This window comes from Hemiscyllium ocellatum, chromosome 46 (assembly GCF_020745735.1).
Source record: "Hemiscyllium ocellatum isolate sHemOce1 chromosome 46, sHemOce1.pat.X.cur, whole genome shotgun sequence".
Lineage (NCBI taxonomy): Eukaryota > Metazoa > Chordata > Chondrichthyes > Orectolobiformes > Hemiscylliidae > Hemiscyllium > Hemiscyllium ocellatum.
In genome coordinates this window covers 14,230,672-14,250,746 of record NC_083446.1, presented here as the reverse complement: position 1 = coordinate 14,250,746, position 20,075 = coordinate 14,230,672, and the positions used below count along the sequence as shown (strand labels likewise).

Genomic DNA, 20,075 nt, shown 5'->3' with positions numbered 1-20,075 from the left:
AGTCCAAAGACTTGGATGAGGCTTTCAGCAGCAACTAAGCCGGAGAAGGGTGATTTTATGGAAATTGAAGTACCTGGTATCAGTTGGAATTAGACTTTGGTTTTATAGGTATAAGGTACTTATGTACAAGAGTTTAAGTAAAATGTTGGAAAAATAAAGAAATAAGGTAAAAATTCAAGACTACACTGTTCTCAGTGTACAGGTGTGATTAAGTTAAAAATTCCAATTTGCAGTCCTTCTTTAGCCATGGGCCTGCAGTTGCTCCACACTGGGCGTTCCTCACAAGAGCTCGATCCTCCCACCTGCACTGGGCTTGATCTCTGGTACTGCCATCTTGTCGCCGAGCACTATTCGTGCTCATGAACTACCTCATGCAGACTGCCAGAGTGCCCCTCTGACGCTGCTCCAGACTGCAAGCCCCTTCCACATTGCCGCTGGCTACAGAGTTCTGCCCGGGTACACCAAACACACCAAGACCAAATGCTAAAGTCTCTGTTCTGGGCTCCCAGCCGCTGCCTCCACGCCCAAGCTCCCTCCAGAAGGTAAGTAGAGGGGAAAAAAAAAGCCAGCAAAGAAGAAAGAAAAGTGGTTGAGCTCTAACTCAGGAGGCCTACTCTGTTGCCACCGTGGAGTTATGATGTGGAGATGTGATCACAAAATCAGTTTGGGGTCAAAAGTGGCATTAGTATTGTGGACAGTATGATTTAGCTTAAAAGAGTTTCTACAAGGGGAAAAGCTCTAGCTCAGGAGATCCGATTTGAAATGGAATAGCTCAGATCATTCCAATTTTTAATTGGAGTTTCTTCTCATCCAGTACTGAAATATAATATGACAAATGTAGAGGAAGAGAGCGGTATGGTGGTAGGTGGAGCTTGGCATAGTCAGTGTACATGTGCTCCCTTAGAGCAAGAGGCTTAGATGGGGCAGAATTTGCTAGTGCATCTAAGAGGGTTTCTTGAAACAGTGCATGGATAGTCCAAGCAGAGAAGGGGTCATACTGTACTTTGTATTTGCTAATGAGCCAGGCCAGGTGACTGACATTTCAGTGAGACAGCACTTTGGAAACAGCAATCACAACTCCTTCAGTTTTAAGATAGCTATGAATAAGGATAAGTCAGTACATTGAGGGAAGGTACTAAACTGGGGGAGGGCAAATTATGTCAGTATTGGCCAGGAGCTAGCGAGTGTTAATTGGGAGGAGCTATTATTGGGCAAGTTCACAGTTGATGTCTGGGATTTGTTTCAAGGCCTGCTGATCTGAGTTCAGGACCGGCATGTTCCAGCAAGAAGGAAGGACAAGGATGGCAAGGTCATAAGGGACATTGTGGATTTAGTCAAAAGGGAAAAAAAGGCACATATGTAAGGTTTAGGAAGTTAAAATAGTTAAGCCTGTGAGGAATATAAAGAAAGCAGGAAAGAACTCAAGCAGGGAATTTGGAGAGCAAAGAGGGGCCATGAAATGACCTTGGCAAGTAGAGTTAAAGAGAATCCCAAGGCATTCTATACATACATTAAAAAAAAACAGGATAACTAGGGTGAACGTAGGACCACTCAAGGATAAAGGAGGGAATTTATGTTTGGAGGCAGAAGATATAGATGAAAACGTAAATGAGCACTTTGTGTTGGTATTCACCCAGAAGGATATGGAGGATAGTGAAATTAGTGCAGAACATGTTAATATGCGAGGGCATTTTGAGATCAAGAAAGAAGTGGTGTTCAGTCTCTTGAAGAGCATTGAGGTGGATATGTCTGTCAGGGTCCGATTGTCTCTCTCAACAACTTGGATAGATAAGACAAGAGATTGTTGGGGCCTTGACCAAGATCTTTGATACAAAGTATGTGTTGCTGGAAAAAGTACAGCTGGTCAGGCAGCATTCAAAGAGCAGGAGAATGGGCGTTTTGAGCATAAGCCCTTCATCAGGCTCTGAAATCTAGCATCAGCAGTCCTCAATTTCTTCAAGATCTTTGTATTCTCATTAGCCACTGGAGAGAAGACTGATGAGTAGCGAATGTTCCTCTGTTCAAGAAAAGAATAGACATAATCAAGGAAACTACAGACTCACATCGGTCGTTGGGAACCTATTGGAGAGAATTCTTATGGATAGGATTTATATGCATGGAAAAGCATAGCCTAACTCGGAGGGTCGGTGTGGACTTGTTAGGCTGAAGGGCCTGTTTCCATACTGTAGGGAATCTAATCTAATCTAATTAGGCATGGTCAGCATAGCTTTGTGCAGGGCAGGTCATGTCTTACGAACTTGATTAAACTTTTTGAGGAAGTAAAGGTAGAGCAGTGGAAGTTGTCTTACATGGATTTTAATAAGGCTTTCGGCAAAGTCCCATAAGGTAGGTTTATTCAGAAAATTAAGGTGCATGGAATCCATGGTGATTTGGCTGCGTGGATTCAAAATTGGCTTGCCTTAAAAGGCAGAGGGTAGTCGTGGAAGGATGTTTTTTTCTGGCTGGAGGCCTGTAACTAGTGTTCTGCAAGGATCTGTACTGTACTGGGACCTGTGCTGTTTGTGGTATATATGACTTGGATGAAAATGTCGATAGGTGGGTTAGTAAATTTACAGAAGATACAAAGATCGGAAGAGTTGTGGATAGTGTAGAAGGTTGTCAAAGCACACAGCAGGATATAGATGAGTTATAAATATGGGCAGAAAATAGCAGATGAATATTGATCTGTGGAAGTGTGAGGTGCGGCACTTTGAGCAATCAAATTTTAAGGAAAAGTATACAGTAATGTGGAAGCTTTAGAATGGATGCACAGGATTTACCAGGATGCTGCCAGGACTGAAGGGCATGGAAAGGTTGAGGGAGCTAGGGCTTCTCTATTGGAATGAAGAAGGATGAGAGGTGACTTGATAGAGGTGTACAAGATGATGAGAGACATAGATAGAGTAGATAGCCTGAGACTTTTTCCCGTGGGGGGAATGGAAATCACAAAGGGGTGTAATTTTAAGCTTATTGGAGGAAGGTTTGGGGGAGATGTCAGAGGTAGGTTATTTACATGGAGTGGTGGGTGTGTGGAATGCAGTGACATCAGTGGTAGTAGAGTCAGATTTAGGGACATTTAAGTGTCTCTTGGATTGGCATATGGATTACAGCCAAATGAAGGGTATGTAGGTTAGTTTGATCTTAGAGTAGGATAGAAAGTTGGCACAACATCAAAGGCCTATACTGTGCTGTACTGTTGTATGTTCTATTAATGGCAGGACCTTGCACAGTACTGATGAACAGAGTTCAAGTCCATAGCTCCCTGAAAATGGCTCGCAAGTAGATAGTATGGTAAAATTAGCATATGGTATTTCTGCCATTTATTGCTTGGGGAATTGAGAACAAGAGTCAGGATGCCATGTTGCAGCTTTATAAGACTTTGGTTAGGTCACACTTAGAGTATTGTGCTCAATTCTGGTTGCCACATTATAGGCAGGATGTGGATGCAAGGTTTGTGAAGGTTTGTAGCTCAGGTTGAGCTTTAGGGTGTAGGTTTGCTCACTGAGCTGTAGGTTTGATATCCAGACGTTTCATTACCTGGCTAGGTAACATCATCAGTGGCGACCTCCAAGTGAAGCGAAGCTGTTGTCTCCTGCTTTCTATTTTTTTGTTTGTTCTGGATGGGGTTCCTGGGGTTTGTGGTGATGTCATTTCCTGTTAGTTTTCTGAGGGATTGATTGATGGTAACTAGATCTATGTGTTTGTTTATGGCGTTGTTGTTGGAGTGCCAGGCTTCTAGTAATTCTCTGGCATGTCTTTGCTTAACTTGTCCCAGGGTAGATATGTTGTCCCAGTCGAAATGGTGGTTTTTTTTTCCTCCGTGTGTAGGGCTACGAGGGAGAGAGGGTCGTGTCTTTTTGTGGCTAGCTAGTGTTCATGTATCCTGGTGGCCAACTTTCTTCCTGTTTGTCCTACATAGTGTTTGTGGCAGTCGTTGCATGGAATTTTGTAGACGATTCCTTAAGAACAAACCACGACAAGCAGACCAAACACAGCCAGAAACCCTAACCACCTTACCATACATCAAAGAAGTTTCAGAAATGACAGCCAGACTACTAAGACCCTTTGGAATTCTAGTAGCACTTAAACCCACCAACACTCTCAAACAAAAACTAACAAACTTCAAAGACCCAGTACAACCCATGGAGAAAACCAACGTCGTATACAAAATTCCATGCAAGGACTGCCACAAACACTATGTAGGACAAACAGGAAGAAAGTTGGCCACCAGGATACACGAACACCAGCTAGCCACAAAAAGACACGACCCTCTCTCCCTCGTAGCCCTACACATGGAGGAAAAAAAAACACCATTTCGACTGGGACAACATATCTACCCTGGGACAACATATCTACCCTGGCTGTGTTTGGTCTGCTTGTCGTGGTTTGTTCTTGAGGAATCGTCTACAAAATTCCATGCAAAGACTGCCACAAACACTATGTAGGACAAACAGGAAGAAAGTTAGCTACCAGGATACATGAACACTAGCTAGCCACAAAAAGACACGACCCTCTCTCCCTCGTAGCCCTACACACGGAGGAAAAAAAAACCCACCACTTCGACTGGGACAACATATCTATCCTGGGACAGGCTAGGCAAAGACAAGCCAGAGAATTCCTAGAGGCCTGGCACTCCAACCACAACGCCATAAACAAACACATAGATCTAGATACCATCTATCAACCCCTCAGAAAAAGAACAGGAAATGACATCACCAGGAACCCCATCCAGGACAAACATATAAATAGAAAGCAGGAGACAACAGCTTCGCTTCACTTAGCTATTCGGTTGTCCATCTTGCAGACTACAGACGCCACTTTTTAATTAGCCAGGTAATGAAACATCTGGATATCAAACCTACAGCTCAGCAAGCAAACCTACACCCTAAAGGATGTGGATGCTTTGGAGAGGATGCTGCCTGGCTTAGAGATTATGAGCAATTAGTAGAGGCTAGTAAAACTCAGATTGTTTTCTCTGGAGAGGTGGAGACTGAGGAAAGACTTGATAGAAGTCTATAAAATAACGAGATACATAGATAGGGTTGTCAGTCAGAATATGAACCCGGGGTTGAAATGTCTAATAGCAAGAGGCATTCATTTAAGGTGAGAGGGGGAAATTCAAAGGAGATGTGAGGGGCACGTTTTTACAGAAAGTGGTAGGAATGTGGAACACACTGCCAGGGCTGAAGGTGGAGGCAGATAAGATAGGGGTGTTTAAGGGGTCTTGCAGACAAGCACTTGAATATGCAAGCAATGGAGGTATAGGGAGCAGGTACGCAGAAGGGATTAGTTTAATTTGGCATCATGTTTGGCACAATATTGTGGGCCAAAGGGCCCATTCTCTTGCTCTGCTGTCCTATGTGCTTTTGGATGATGTCACCTCATGGCAACGTGTAGATGAGGAATAAGAGGGGGCAAGGAGGACACCACGGAAGGAATGAGGTCTGAGATTGGACAATAATATGTGGAAGATGGGGTCAAGGATTATATTTTTGAGAATTGCTGATAATGAATCACAAGGATACGGGGATAGAGCTAGAAAAGAGAGAGGATCAATAATAGTATCAGTAAGCATTGGGAAATTGGATGATTGGTAGTTTAATGCGAATAAGGCCAATGAAGCTGAAAATGTGTCTCATGGACAAGGTGATCTCTGACTGGGCAGGCAATAATTGCAGAAAGATCTGAATTCTGGTTTTGGTTAAGAAGGCCTTGCATCTAGTGGAGCTGTGGGGAACACCAGAGGCAGCTGATTGGACTGTTTTAATATTTAGTGACAGAGAAGCTCCTCTCATTTATTGTCAGAGGTGAGGATGGGGTGGTGGGGGAAGAGTGAGAATATTTCAAAAATAAATAAGTAGTATCTGAGATATTACACTTGCCACTGTAGTTACTTGTGATGTCACTTATGTCTCAACAGATGGAATAGGTAAGTGGATTAATTTCAACGTGTAGATGGTGAATGGTCATTGCCCATTGTAATCTTGTGTTTCAGCAAGATGGACAACCGAATAGCTAAGTAAAATGTTAGGGAAAGAAATCTGCTATCCTTACCTGATCTGTCCCACATGTTTTGGCCTATACAGATTAGATTAGATTAGATTACTTACAGTGTGGAAACAGGCCCTTCGGCCCAACAAGTCCACACCGACCCGCCGAAGCGCAACCCACCCATACCCCTACATTTACCCCTTACCTAACACTATGGGCAATTTAGCTTGGCCAATTCACCTGACCCGCACATCTTTGTGACTGTGGGAGGAAACCGGAGCACCCGGAGGAAACCCACGCAGACACGGGGAGAACGTGCAAACTCCACACAGTCAGTCGCCTGAGTCGGGAATTGAACCCGGGTCTACAGGCGCTGTGAGGCAGCAGTGCTAACCACTGTGCCACCGTGCCGCCCACAGATATGTAGTTGACTCTTAAATGTCCTCTGAAAGTGCCTAGCAAGTAATTCAAGGACAGGTTGACATGACGATCAACTGTAGGTAATGCCCATGACACTGGTACCGCATGAATGTCTAACTAAGAATTGTTTTCATCTGGATTTTTAAGGTGGAGATAGGTGGGTTTTAGTTTCAGTTCTATAATGGTCGTAATTTTTTTCAAGGTGAACGTGAGGACTGTAGATGCTGGAGATTAGAGTCAAGATTAGAGTGTTGCTGGAAATGCACAGCAGGTCAGGCAGCATCCGAGAAGCAGGAAAATCGACGTTTCGGGCAGGAGCCCTTCATTTTTTCAAGCCGTCAGTCATTTGGAACAGTGACCTAAAGACATAATTTCCATAACAAATGTGACTTAATCAAATGTCTTGCAGGACACGTGTTGTAAATGGGTAAAGTGTATAAAGTACTGAGTTCAAAGCACTGAGAAAAACAGATCCAAAGCCATGAGCTTAGTTTTGACTGTGGAGCAGGTGAGTGAAGTTTTCTGTTCAGGGCAAGAGTTTCCTTTGATGAAGCCTCTAATCTGGAAACGTTTGTATCAAAGTTTTCAAGTTGTCAGAACTAAAAAGAAGTTCAGACTCTCAGAGTTAAAAAGGATTTGTGCCGCAATGCTGCCTTCATTAGTCAGATTGTAAAAGTTGGCAATCATGTTGCAGCTGTATAGACGTTTAGTTAGCTCACATTTGGAGAATTGTGTGCTGATGTGGTACCACACTCAAGGACTTTGGGGAGGGTGCAAAGATTGACCAGAATGTTGCCTGGATTGGAGTATATTAGCTATAATAAAAAGACAAACTTGGATTGTTTTGGCTCAAGCTGCAGAGGCTGAGTACCGACCTGAGACAATTACAACAAATGAGAGGATTGGATAATGTGGGTGGAAGTGTCAAATACTAGGGAGGATTGGTTTAAAGTGAGAGGGGAAAAGTTTAAAAGAGGTGTGTGAGACAAGTTTTTTACACAGTGTGGTAGGTGCCTGGAAGGAAGGTGATACAATGACAAAGTTTAAGAAGCATTTAGACAGACACACCAACAGGCAGGGGATAGAGGGATATGGACCATGTGCTGGGATTAATTTAGAATGGCATCATGGAAAGCAAAGTCATGGTGGTCCAAAGGGCCTTTTTTCTGTTCTGTAATGTTCCAGGATACAAATGCCATAGGAAGAATAGAAAGGGGGGGCAAGAGAGGAGGGGAGTGGCTGTTTGATAAGGGATAGAATTAAAGCTGTACTTAGGGAGGATATTCCTGGGAATACCTTGAGGGATGTTATTTGGGTGGAATGACAGAAATAAGAAAGGGATGATCACCTTATTAGGATTGTATTATAGACCCCCTAATAGACAGCAGGAAACTGAGAAACAAATTTGTAAGGAGACTACAAATTATAGGGTGGTTATAGTGGGGGATTTTAACTTTTCAAACATAGACCGGGAAAGCCATAATGTTAAGGGTTTAGATGGAGAGGAGTACAAGAACATTGTCTGATTTTGGGTATGTGGATGTACCTACTAGAGAAGGTACAAAACCTGACCTACTCTTGGGAAAAAGGCAGGGGAGGTGGCTGAGGTGTCAGTGAGGGAGCACTTTGGGGACAGCGACTATAATTCTATTAGTTTTAAAGTAGTTATGGAAAAGGATAATCAGGATCTAAAAATTGGAGTTGGAAATTGGAAGAACGTCAATTTTGACAGTATTAGGCAAGAACTTTCAAAAGCTGATTGGGGGGCAGATGTTTGCAGGTAAAGGGATGGCTGGAAAATGGGATGCCTTCAAAAATGAGGTAATGAGAATCTAGATGCAGTATATTCCAGTTATGGTGAAAGACAAGGCTGGTAAGTGTAGGGAATGATGATTGGAGAAATTGAGGTTTCGCTTAAGAAAAAGAAGGAAGCATATGTCAGGTATAGACAGGAGAGATCGAGTGAATCCTTACAACAGTATAAAGGCAGTAGGAGTACACTTAAGAGGGAAATCAGGAGGGCAAAAATGAGATAGCTTTGGCAAACAGGGTTAAGGAGAATCCAAAGGAATTTTATAAGGTCAAAGGGGTAACAAAGGTATAAGAATAGGGCCCCTCAAAGATCAGCAAGGTGGCCTTTGTGTGGAGCCGCAGGAGAGGGAGGAGATACCAAATGTATATTTTGCATCAGTGTTTGTTGTGCAGAAAGAAACAGAAGAGATAGATGGTGACATCTTGAAAAATGTACGTATTACAGAGGTGGTGGTGCTGGATTTCTGGAAATGCATAAAAGTGGATAAATCCCCAGGACCTGATCAGGTGTACACTAGAACTCTATGGGAAGCTAAGGAAATGATTGCTGGGCCCCTTGCTGAGATATTTGTATCATCGATAGTCACAGGTGAAGTGACGGAAGACTGGAGGTTGGCTAACGTAGTGCCACTATTTAAGAAAGGTGGTAAGGAAAAGCCAGGGTACTAGAGACTGGTGAGCCTGACATCAGCGGTGGGCAAGTTTTTGGAGGGAATCCTAAGGTACAGGATTTACATGTATTTGGAAAGTCAAGGACTGGTTAAGGATTGTCAGCATGGCTTCGGGCATGGTAAATCATATCTCACGAACTTGATTGAGTTTTTGAAGAACTAACAAAGAGGATTGAGGGCAGAGCGGTGGCCGTGATCTATATGGATAAGTAAGGTGTTCAACAAGGTTCCTCATAGTAGACTAGTTAACAAGGTTAGATCTCACAGAATACAGGGAGAACTAGCCATTTGGATACAGAACTATCTTCAGATGAACAACATCTGGATGAGACATAGGGAGCTTCCTCTAATATTCAATATGTTTATTCAAATGTTACAATTTCATCTGACAATTTATTACAGGTCTTGAGAAGGGAAACTCCTTATTGACCTTTTACAACAGATTTCTGAGTAACCCAATTAGTTTTGAAACTTGGAGCTGGTTATTTTTATTTGTTATGTACTGTAACTAACAGACTATAGCTGCATCAATGATCGAATCAGAAAAACCCTTGAGCTGCCTCCATAAACAGATGTCAAAACATTTCCAGTAAAATGTGATAACTGTCAACTTTGATTAATTCTCCCTAACTGGAGCTTGATTCGTACAATTCTATATCATTTGCATGTCATCAATCCAAATGGTTTAAATAAAGTTCCAATGTGGATTTTAAAGATTTGCCACCTCTCTGTTGACCTGCATCCACTTTGGAGGTTATTTTCACTATCTAGTTTGGTTTATTTCTCTCAACGTCGAATTCTCTATTCCTGAGATGCTGCCTAACCTGCTGTGCTTTGACCAGCAACACATTTGCAGCTGTGATCTCCAGCATCTGCAGACCTCATTTTTTACTCGAAGATTTTAACCTACTGCGAATCCTCTTACAAGGATGCCTTCCTTGAAGAAGCTCTCTTCCTCCCTCTACAAGGATTTCAGTGAGTCCCTCCCTCACTGCACCCCCCAGGTCATCTCCTCCCTACCTTTTATCTCAGCCGGCTTGGCTCTCTCTCTCTTATTCCTGATGAGGGGCTTATGCTCGAAACGTCGAATTCTCTATTCCTGAGATGCTGCCTAACCTGCTGTGCTTTGACCAGCAACACATTTGCAGCTGTGATCTCCAGCATCTGCAGACCTCATTTTTTACTCTTTATTTCTCTCCCAATTGGTTTACAGTCAATTTTCTCTCTGTGGAGTATGTGTCAATGTCCAGAACTTAAAATGTTATCTCAGCCACAATCCACAATAATTATTCAGTGGTGTTCTGTTGTTATGTTACTGAGAATGTCTGGGACCAATTCTTTCAGGCAGGTTCACCATGCTTTTCCCACGTTAATTACACCACACATGTCACACGGCAATCTTTTACTTTGTGAGTTATTCCTACTCGCTGATGCAATGTTCTCCATGCTTTATTCAGTTATTCAATTGCCACTCACTGTTGTGATGCTCTCCATCTCTTATTCAGAGTTATGGTTGACTGAGTGGAAGATCTAATTCATTCTCATTCAGGAGCACTGGCGGAACTTTACTGTTCAATCTAATCTTGATGTAATGTATTGTCTGTATAGCAGAGGCTGAAGTACTTGTAATCGGTTTGGAAATAACTTTCAAATCTCCCGTTGTCAAGCACTTCGTCTCAAAAATTATCACCTAGAATGAAAAAAAACTTTCAAAGGTTACAAAATCATCATCATGCTATAAGTAGAAAGGCTGAGCTCCTCTGCTTGTTTGCAAATTAGTGGAGCTTTGCCCATTTGTTGACTTCTTTCTTAACATAACTGTAGAAAAATAAAATTAAAAAGGTAAAACAAAGACTCCAGCTGTTAATCAAGGTTGTTGCCATCAGCAGAAACACTGCTGTGATTAGCAACAGCAATATCAGTCGAATCCAAATGCTGCCGATGCTTATAAACTCGCTGATGTCTCAGCAAATTGGATGACCGAGTGAATCCTTTTCCACATGTGGAGCAGGTGAATGGCCTTTCCCCAGTGTGAACACGCTTGTGAACATTGAGATAGGATGCAGACCCAAACTTCTTTCCACAAGCAACACAGCTAAATTGCTTCTCCTCAGCGTGAATTTGTTTGTGCGACCAAAGGCCGGAATAAAGAGTGAATCCCTTCCCACAAATGGGGCAGACAAATGGCTTCTCTCCAGTGTGAACTTGCTTGTGTGACCAAAGGCCAGATGCATGAATGTATCCTTTGCCACACACAGAGCAGTTGAATGTCTTTTCTCCAGTGTGAACTTGCTTGTGTGATGAAAGGCCAGATGAATGAGTAAATCCTTTGCCACACACAGTGCAAATGAATGGCTTCTCCCCAGTGTGAACTCGTTTGTGTGACCAAAGGCCAGTTGAATGAGTGAATCCTTTGCTGCACACTGAACAGATAAATGGCTTTTCCCCAGTGTGAATCCGCTGATGTGCAGACAGGTCAGAAGTCTGGCTGAATCCCTTTCCACAGTGAGTGCAGCTGAATGGCTTCTCTCCATTGTGAATTCACCGGTGTGACATGAGGCGGGCTGAACGAGTGAATCCCTTCCCACATTCAGAGCATGTGAATAGTCTCTCTCCAGTGTGTGTGTGTTGGTGTTCAGTGAGGGTGGATGACTGCCTGAACCTTCTTCCACTGAGTGCAGCTGAATGGTTTCTCCTCAGTGTGAATTCGCTGGTGCAATATGAGGCTTGCTGACCGAGTGAATCCCATTCCACACTGAGTGCAGATGAATGGTCTCTCTCCAGTGTGAATTTGCTGGTGTACCACCAGGTTGGATGACTGAGTGAATCTCTTACCACACACAGCAGATGAATGGCTTCTCCCCAGTGTGAACTCGCTGGTGTGCACTGAGGTTAGATGAAGATCTGAATCTCTTCCCACAGTGAGTACAACTGAATGGCATCTGTTTGGTGTGAATTCTCTGGTGTGACATGAGGCTGGCTGACTGAGTAAATCCCTTCCCACATACGGAGCAGGTGAATGGTCTCTGTCCAGTTTTTTCTTGCTGGTATGACATGGTGTTAGCTGAAGACTTCAACTTTTTTCTGCAGCAACTGTCACTGATTAGTCTCTTCCTGTTGTGCATTCGCTGGTGTGACTGGAGACTGGATGACTGAGCAAATGCCTTCCCACATACTGAGCAGGTGAATGGCTTCTCCCCAGTGTGAATTCGCTGGTGTGCAGAGAGGGCAGATGTCTGCCTGAACCTCTTTCCACAGTACATGCAGCTGAATGGCCTCTCCCCAGTGTGAATTCGCTGATGTAACATGAGGTTCGCTGACTTAGTAAACCCCTTCCCACACACTGAACAAATGAACGGCCTCTCATCACTGTGAGTTTGCTGGTGTAACATGAGGCTGGATGAGTTAGTAAATCCTTTTCCCCACACACAGCAGATAAATGGCCTGACCCCAGTGTGAATGCGTTGATGGGTTTCTAGCAGACAGGGGTAATCAAAGCCTTTTCCACAATCCTCACATTTCCATCGTTTTTCCACAGTATTAACCGCAATGTGACTGCGTCGATGATATTCCAGCCTGGATGGGTATCTGAAGCCCTTCCCACAGTTCTCACACTTCCAAGGTTTCTCCATGATGCAGGAAATCCTTGTGGATTTCCTGCTTGAAATATAAGCTCGAGCTTTGGTCAGATACAGAATAGGTTTCACCCCACTGTGGTGTGATGTTTTCAGGGTGTTGTGTCAAACTGGCTAAAACTCTTTCTGGGTGTCCTGTACCATGTAATTTTTGATGCAGAGAGATGCCAACAGCACAGGTTCAATTCCTGTACCAATTGATGTTATCATGAAAATCCCATCTTGTTTTTCACTTGAGGCACAGTAACCCTCAGGTTAACTCCACCCCCTATTGTCTCTCTCTGACTTCAACTTTATTAATCTCTTTCCACAGTAAGCTCTTTCTCACACGCTCTCAGGTTGTGTAACCAGTAAACTCTTTCCACTCAGGTGTCAGTGCCCGGTATCCGTGCATGTAACATTCATGTGCTGATGAATTGAGTGACTTCTCGGATCTTGGTGTGATATACAGTTCAGGTTTCCCATCAACAAATTCTCTCTTTCTAACATCCTGGAATAGAAATTGATAAAAGTCAGCACTGGGAGCACCTGACAGAAATCTAAAACAAACAATTCCAGCTTTTGAGGAATATCTTTCCTTGTTCTCTCAAAGATGTCTGTTGTTCTCCCCGTGTCTGCGTGGGTTTCCTCCGGGTGCTCCGGTTTCCTCCCACAGTCCAAAGATGTGCGGGTCAGGTGAATTGGCCATGCTAAATTGCCCGTAGTGTTAGGTAAGGGGTAAATGTAGGGGTATGGGTGGGTTTTGCTTCGGCGGGTCGGTGTGGACTTGTTGGGCCGAAGGGCCTGTTTCCACACTGTAAGTCTAATCTAATCTAATCTAAAGTTTTGGATAATTCTTTCTGAACAGTTTTTAAAAAAATGTACATCTAAAGAGAGCAATATCTCTGATTCACTTCAATCATTACTCACTGCAAAACATTAGTCTGATCTTCGTTTACTGACCATACACAGTACGAGAAAAACAGTCTTATGTTCATAACCAACTGTCAGCAACGAGTAATCATGAAACACAAATCTGCTATGGCACAGAAGGTGGCCATTCAGCCCATTTTGGCTGTGGGGTTCTCTGAATTAGCACTCTGACACTTATGCCATTCTGCTAATGTTTCTGTCATCTCATACATTGTGTCGAGCCAAATAATAATACAATGACTTTGACTGCACCTGCCTAAACAGTTCCATGTATTACATTCCAGATTGTAATTACTAGCTGCATGATAATAATATTTTCTCCTATCATATTTTTGACTTTTGTAAATTATTTGAAATTTGCACTCAAAGATTTACCAGAGCGAAGTTTCTCACTATCTGCTCTGTCCAGATCCCTCATTAGTTTGAAAACTTGCACAAAATCTATTGGCCATCTCCAATCTATCTTCAGGACTGAAATTTCTATATCCATAGTTACAACTGCTCCTTCTCCCTAATTCAAACTAAATTAACTAGGAGAAAGTGAGGACTGCAGATGCTGGAGACCAGAGTTGAAAGGTGTGGTGCTGGAAAAACACAGCAGGCCAGGCAGCATCTGAGGAGCAGGAGATCCTTCTTCAGGATACACTTGGGCTTATGCCCGAAACGTCGATTCTCCTGCTCCTCGGATGCTGCCTGGCCTGCTGTGTTTTTCCAGCACCACACTTTTCAACTCAAACTAAATTAAACTTGGAATCACCTTCTTGGCCTATTTTGGTTTCTCACTCTCTCTTCATGCAGATTAATTAACTCTAATTAAATATTGGGAAGAATGAAGCCACCGTTTCCAGTTCCTGCTCCAATTTTCATTCCTGAGCTACTGCCTCAATTCCTCACTCTGATATTCAGCCAGGCTGTGCACAACTTGGTGTTACATTTGATTCTGAGAGGAGCTTCTGATCTTACATCAGTACTAAGACTGCCTGTTTCCACCAGTTATCTCATTCGCGCCTGTTCCTACCTCAATGTAGTTGCTACTAAAACCCTTATTCATACCTTTGTTACCTCAACGCTCAACTACTTCAATGCTGTGCTCAACGATCTTCCACATCTGGAAATTTAAATCACCCAAAACTCTGCTGTCGGCAAACTGCAGAAACTCTTTTGAGTCCTGCATTTGCTGACGTACACCTGCTCCCATTCAACTAACATCCTGACTTTAAAATTCTCGTTTTTATCAAATTCCCCCGCGGCCCATCCCTCCTTACTTCTGCGAAACCCCGGACCCCACAAAAACCGTCCGAAATATCTGGGCTACTCTAATTCCGGCCCTTTAGCATCCCCAACTTTTATTAATCCATCATTGGTGGCTGCAGCTTCAATTGCCTCGGTGCCAAGTTCTGGCATTCCCTCTCCCAATTTTCTCTTTAAAACGGAAGTTTTTTTGCCCGAGTGTGTGATCATCTGCCACGATATCGCTTCATGTGGCTTTAGGGGACAACTTGTTTTACCTCTTTTCTGTGAAATGCACTGGGATGGCTTATTATGTCTAAGGCGGTATTAAAATGTAAGTTGTTGTTGTTGTTACTGCTGCTTGCCCTCAAGCTTTGCAACGCACTGTGGGAAAAATCTGTCTCATTGTTTCACTGGGCCCTTCATCCGGGTTTGCCAGCTTCCATGACGCTAGGTGCTGCGCATGCGTTCTGCAGAGCCGTGCTCTCAATAAAGATGGCGGCTATATGTGCGCGCCGTCAACCCCGGCGGCCGTTAACTCGGGTTCTGGATCAGTGGTGCTGGAAGAGCACAGCAGTTCAGGCAGCATCCGAGGAGCAGTAAAAGCGACATTCCGGGCAAAAGCCCTTAACTCAGGGCCTGTTGTCTGAGGCAAACCTGCACCCGACAAACGCCGAATCTGGAGTTTCTTATGCGAACTTTGAGCGTTGCCGTCCAACATATTCACCGGCCCCTGTCCGCTCCACTCACCCGGCTGACCAATTCGCCGGCACTGCGAGTTTTCAGCCCTAAGCCTCGTATAACGCATGCTCAGCTCCCAGCCAAGAGAAGGTGGGTGGCGCGGCTGGAGGTCTGAGCGAGATCACTGGTCCTCCAGCCAATCGGAATGAAAGAGGGGCGGGGCTGAGCTATGATTATGATGCGGACTGTTCTGGAGAAGGTTCATTGTTCATTCAGAACAGCCTCAACCGGGATCTTGGTTTCATGTTACATTACAGGTGACCCCACCACACTATACACCCTAACAGACACACACATGCATATACATGTACTCCCTGACACACTCACAGACTCTCTTATGCCACACACTTGCACTCACATGACAATCACTTACTCCCTGACAATCACTATCACACAATCACACGCACAGACTCTCATGCACATACTACTTGACACTCACTCTCTCACACAAACACATGCGCAAGCAAATCCTCTCTCATACACACACTTGCACTCACATTCTCTCAGACATATATTCCCTCTCTCTCTCACACACACACACACACACACACACACACTCTCCCTCACAATAAACTTAAGGGGGGGGGAGGTGGGGGTGGGGTGACAGCCAGGGAGATAGTGAGGAAAGAGATTAATTTGAGACTGGTACAGTTGAGAAAAGAAGCGAGTCAAACAGGGCAGGCAGGGATAAAGCAGAGAGCAAGGTAGGACTGGTAAATTAAACTGCATTTATGTCAATGCAAGAGAAGGCAGGTGAACTCAGGGCATGGTTAGGAACATGGGACTTGGATGTCATTACAGAAATGTGGCTCAGGGGTGGACAGGATTGGCAGCTTAATGTTTCAGGATACAAATGGTACAGGAAGGACAGAAAGAGAGGCAAGAGAGGAGGGGGAGTGGTGTTTTTGATAATGGATAGCATTACAGCTGCACTGAGGAAGGATATTCCCAGAAATACATGCAGGGAAGTTATTTGGGTTGAACTGAGAAATAAGAAAGGGATGACCACCTTATTGGGATTATATTATAGCCCCCATAGTAGTGAACAGGAAATTGAGAAACAAATTTATAAGGAGATTTCAGTTATCTGTAAGAATAATAGGGTGGTAATGGTAGGGGATTTTAACTTTCCAAACATAGACTGGGACTGTCATAGTGTTAAGGGTTTAGATGGAGTTAAGTGTGTACAAGAAAATTTTCTGATTCAATACCTTGATGTGCCTACTAGAGAAGGTGCAAAACTTGACCACCTCTTGGGAAATAAGGCAGGGCAGGTGACTGAGGTGTCAGTGGGAGAGCACTTTGGGACCAATGACCATAATTCTATTTGTTTTAAAATAGTGATGGAAAAGGATAGGCAGGATCTAAAAGTTGGAGTTCTAAATTAGAAGGAGGCCAATTTTGATGGTATTAGGCAAGGATTTTCAAAAGTTGATTGGGTCTGATGTTCGCAGGTAAATGGACAGGTGGTAAATGGAAAGCCTTCAGAAATGAGATAACCAGAGTCCAGAGACAATATATTCCTGTTAGGGTGAAAGGAAAGGCTGGTAGGTATAGGGAATGCTGGGTGACTAAGAAATTGAGGGTTTGGTTAAGAAAAAGAAGGAAGCATATGTCAGGTATAGACATGATAGATTGAATGAATCCCTAGAAGAGTATAAAGGCAGTAGAAGTATACTTGAGAGAAATCAGGAGGGCAAAAAGGGGACATGAGATAGCTTTGACAAATAGACTTAAGGAGAATCCAGTGGGTTTTTACAAATACATTAAGGACAAAAGGGTAACTAGGGAGAGAATAGGGCCCCTCAAAGATCAGCAAGACGGCCTTTGTGTGGAGCCGGGGAGATACTAAGTGAGTAGTTTGCATCAGTGTTTACAGTGGAAAAGGATATTGAAGATAGAGAATGTGGGAAAATAGATGGTGATACCTTGCAAAATGTCCAGATTACAGAGGAGGAAGTGCTGGATATCTTGAAACGGTTAAAGGTGGATAAATCCCCAGGACCTGATCAGGTGTACCCTCAAACTCTGCGGGAAGCTAGTGAACTGATTGCTGGGTCCCTTGCTGAGATATTTATATCATCAATAATCACAGGTGAGGTGCCGGAAGACTGAAGATTAGCTACGTGGTGTCACTGTTTAAGAAAGGTGGTAAGGACAAGCTAGAGAACTGGAGACCAGTGAGTCTGACGTCGGTGGTGGGCAACTTGTTGGAGGGAATCCTGAGGGACAGGATGTACATGTATTTGGAAAGGCAAGGACTGATTAAGGATGGTCAGCATTACTTTGTGCATGGGAAATCATGTAACACAAACTTGATTGTGTTTTTTGAAGAAGTAACAAATAGGATTGATGTGGGCAAAGCGGTGGATGTTATCTATATGGACTTCAGTAAGGCGTTCAACAAGGTTCCCCATGGGAGACTGGTTAACAAGGTTAGATATCATGGAATACAGGGAGAACTAGCCATTTGGATACAGAACTGGCTCAAAGTTAGAAGACTGAGGTTGGTGGTGAAGGGTTGTTTTTCACACTGGAGGCCTGTGACCAGTGGAGTGCCACAAGGATTGATGCTTCGTCCTCTACTTTTCATCATTTATATACATGATTTTGATGTGAACATAGGAGGTATGGTTAGTAAGTTTGCAGATGAGACCAAAATTGGAGGTGTAGTGGACAGCAAAGGTTACCTCAGATTACAACAGGATCTTGATCAAATGGACCAATGGGCTGAGGAATGGCAGATGGATTTTAATTTAGATGTAAGCAAGGTGCTGCATTTTGGAAAAGCAAATCTTAGCAGGACTTATACACTTAATGGTAAGGTCCTGGGGAGTGCTGCTGAACAGAGAGACCTTGGAGTGCAGGGTCATAGCTCCTTGAAAGTGGAGTCGCAGGCATATAGGATAGTGAAGAAGGTGTTTGATATGCTTTCCTTTATTGGTCAGAGTATTGACTACAGGAGTTGGGAGGTCATGTTGCAGCTATACAGGACATTGGTTAGGCTACATTTGGAATATTGCATGCAATTTTGGTCTCCTTCCTATTGGAAGGTTGTTATGAAACTTGAAAGGATTCAGAAAAGATTTACAAGGATGTTGCCAGGTTTGGAGGATTTGAGCTATTGGGAGAGGTGGAACAGGTTGGTGCTGTTTTCCCTGGAGCGTCTGAGGCTGAGGGGTGACCTTATAGAGGCTGACAAAATTATGAGGGGCATGGATAGGATAAATAGACAAAGTCTCTTCCCTGGGGTGGGGGAGTCCAGAACTAGAGGGCAGTGGTTTAGGGTGAGAGGGGAAAGATATAAAAGAGACCTAAGGGGCAACCTTTTCACGCAGAGAATGGTACGTATCTGGAATCAGCTGCCAGAGGAAGTGGTGGAGGCTAGTACGATTGCAACATTTAAAAGGCATCTGGATGGGTATATGAACAGGAAGGGTTTAGAGGGATATGGGCCATATGCTGGCAGGTGGAACTAGATTGGGTTGGGATATCTGGTCGGCATGGACTAATTGGACCGAAGGATCTGTTTCTGTGTTGTACATCTCTATGACTCTCTCACACACTCTCTCAACAGCATGCGCACTTACACACCCACACTGTCTCCCTCACATCCACCCCCTCACACACACATGCACTGACTCCTCCCTTTGCACATATTTGCAGACACATTTTATTTTGTTCAAAAGGCACACAATCCGTAGACAGTCAGTCAGAGTGACATTTTGTAAATTCCAGTTTTGAAAGTCGAACCAGTACGGCTCCAGGATGAGATACAAACAGACTTGAAACATGGCCTCACACCTAAAATGCATTGTTTAATCTAAGGTATCACCTTTATTCTGATAAAACCTGAAATTATTTTGCTGCAGGGACTTATGAAGTCATAGAGATGTACAGCATGGAAACAGACCTTCTGGTCCAACCTGTCCATGCCAAATGTATTGAAACCTGTACCTCCATTCTGATTGATTAGAGACTTAATAGCCATCTAGGATTGTTCAATACATTTATATCCTTTGATCTTTTACTATAAATTCTGTGTCTGATGTATTCTCTCTCATGAGCTGCCTGAGGAGGGAGCTGGGGCTCCGAAACCTTGTGGTTTCACGTCAACCTATTGCACTACAACCTGGTATCATGTGATTTTTGATTTCAGTAAAAAAAACAGACTGAAAGTAGCAATTAATCTCTTGTACCATGCATAATGGGGATGCTGAGCATATCATTGCAAAGTAAAGGGCTGAAGCATTTACAATAATGTTTTGCCAAAATTATGAGAATATGTTTGATCTCAGCTTGCTTGAAGAATCCCTGCAAGGGAACAGACCCTTCTGTCCAACTCATCTAATCAACCATATTTCCCAAAGTAAACTAGTCCTACTTGCCTGCGTTTTACCCATATTCCTCTAAAACTTTCATTGTTCATGTACCTGTCTAAATGGTTTTTTAAAAATGTAACTATACCTGTATTCCATTTTCTGTGGCAGTTCATTCTACATAAGAACCATTCTCTGTGAAAATTTTGCCTCTCAGGTCCCTTTTACATCTTTCTCCTCTCACCTTATAAGCCCTAGTTTTGAACTCCTCCAACCTAGGGAAAAGACCTATTTATGCCCCTCATGATTTTATAAACCTCTAGAGGGTCACCCCTCACCCTCCT

General features: G+C 43.5%; 1 protein-coding gene across 5 annotated transcripts in view; it reads right to left on the bottom strand.

Moving 5' to 3' along the window:
* Positions 1 to 20,075, bottom strand: part of LOC132836271 (gastrula zinc finger protein XlCGF8.2DB-like) — a 63,700-nt gene that overhangs the window by 34,097 nt on the left and 9,528 nt on the right. Inside the window, exons 1-2 of one of the 5 annotated variants that reach the window (XM_060855646.1) lie at positions 14,950 to 15,495; positions 11,331 to 13,019 (exon numbers count right to left, since the gene is read on the bottom strand). The exons of 2 other annotated variants lie outside the window; for them this stretch is intronic. In XM_060855646.1, the coding sequence (XP_060711629.1) occupies positions 11,726 to 12,526 (801 nt within the window). In that variant the 5' untranslated portion in view covers positions 12,527 to 13,019; positions 14,950 to 15,495 and the 3' untranslated portion in view covers positions 11,331 to 11,725. Of the gene's footprint in view, positions 1 to 11,330; positions 13,020 to 14,949; positions 15,496 to 20,075 lie in introns of those variants that run through there. 2 more of the 5 variants (XM_060855647.1, XM_060855645.1) reach the window with 2 other exon arrangements.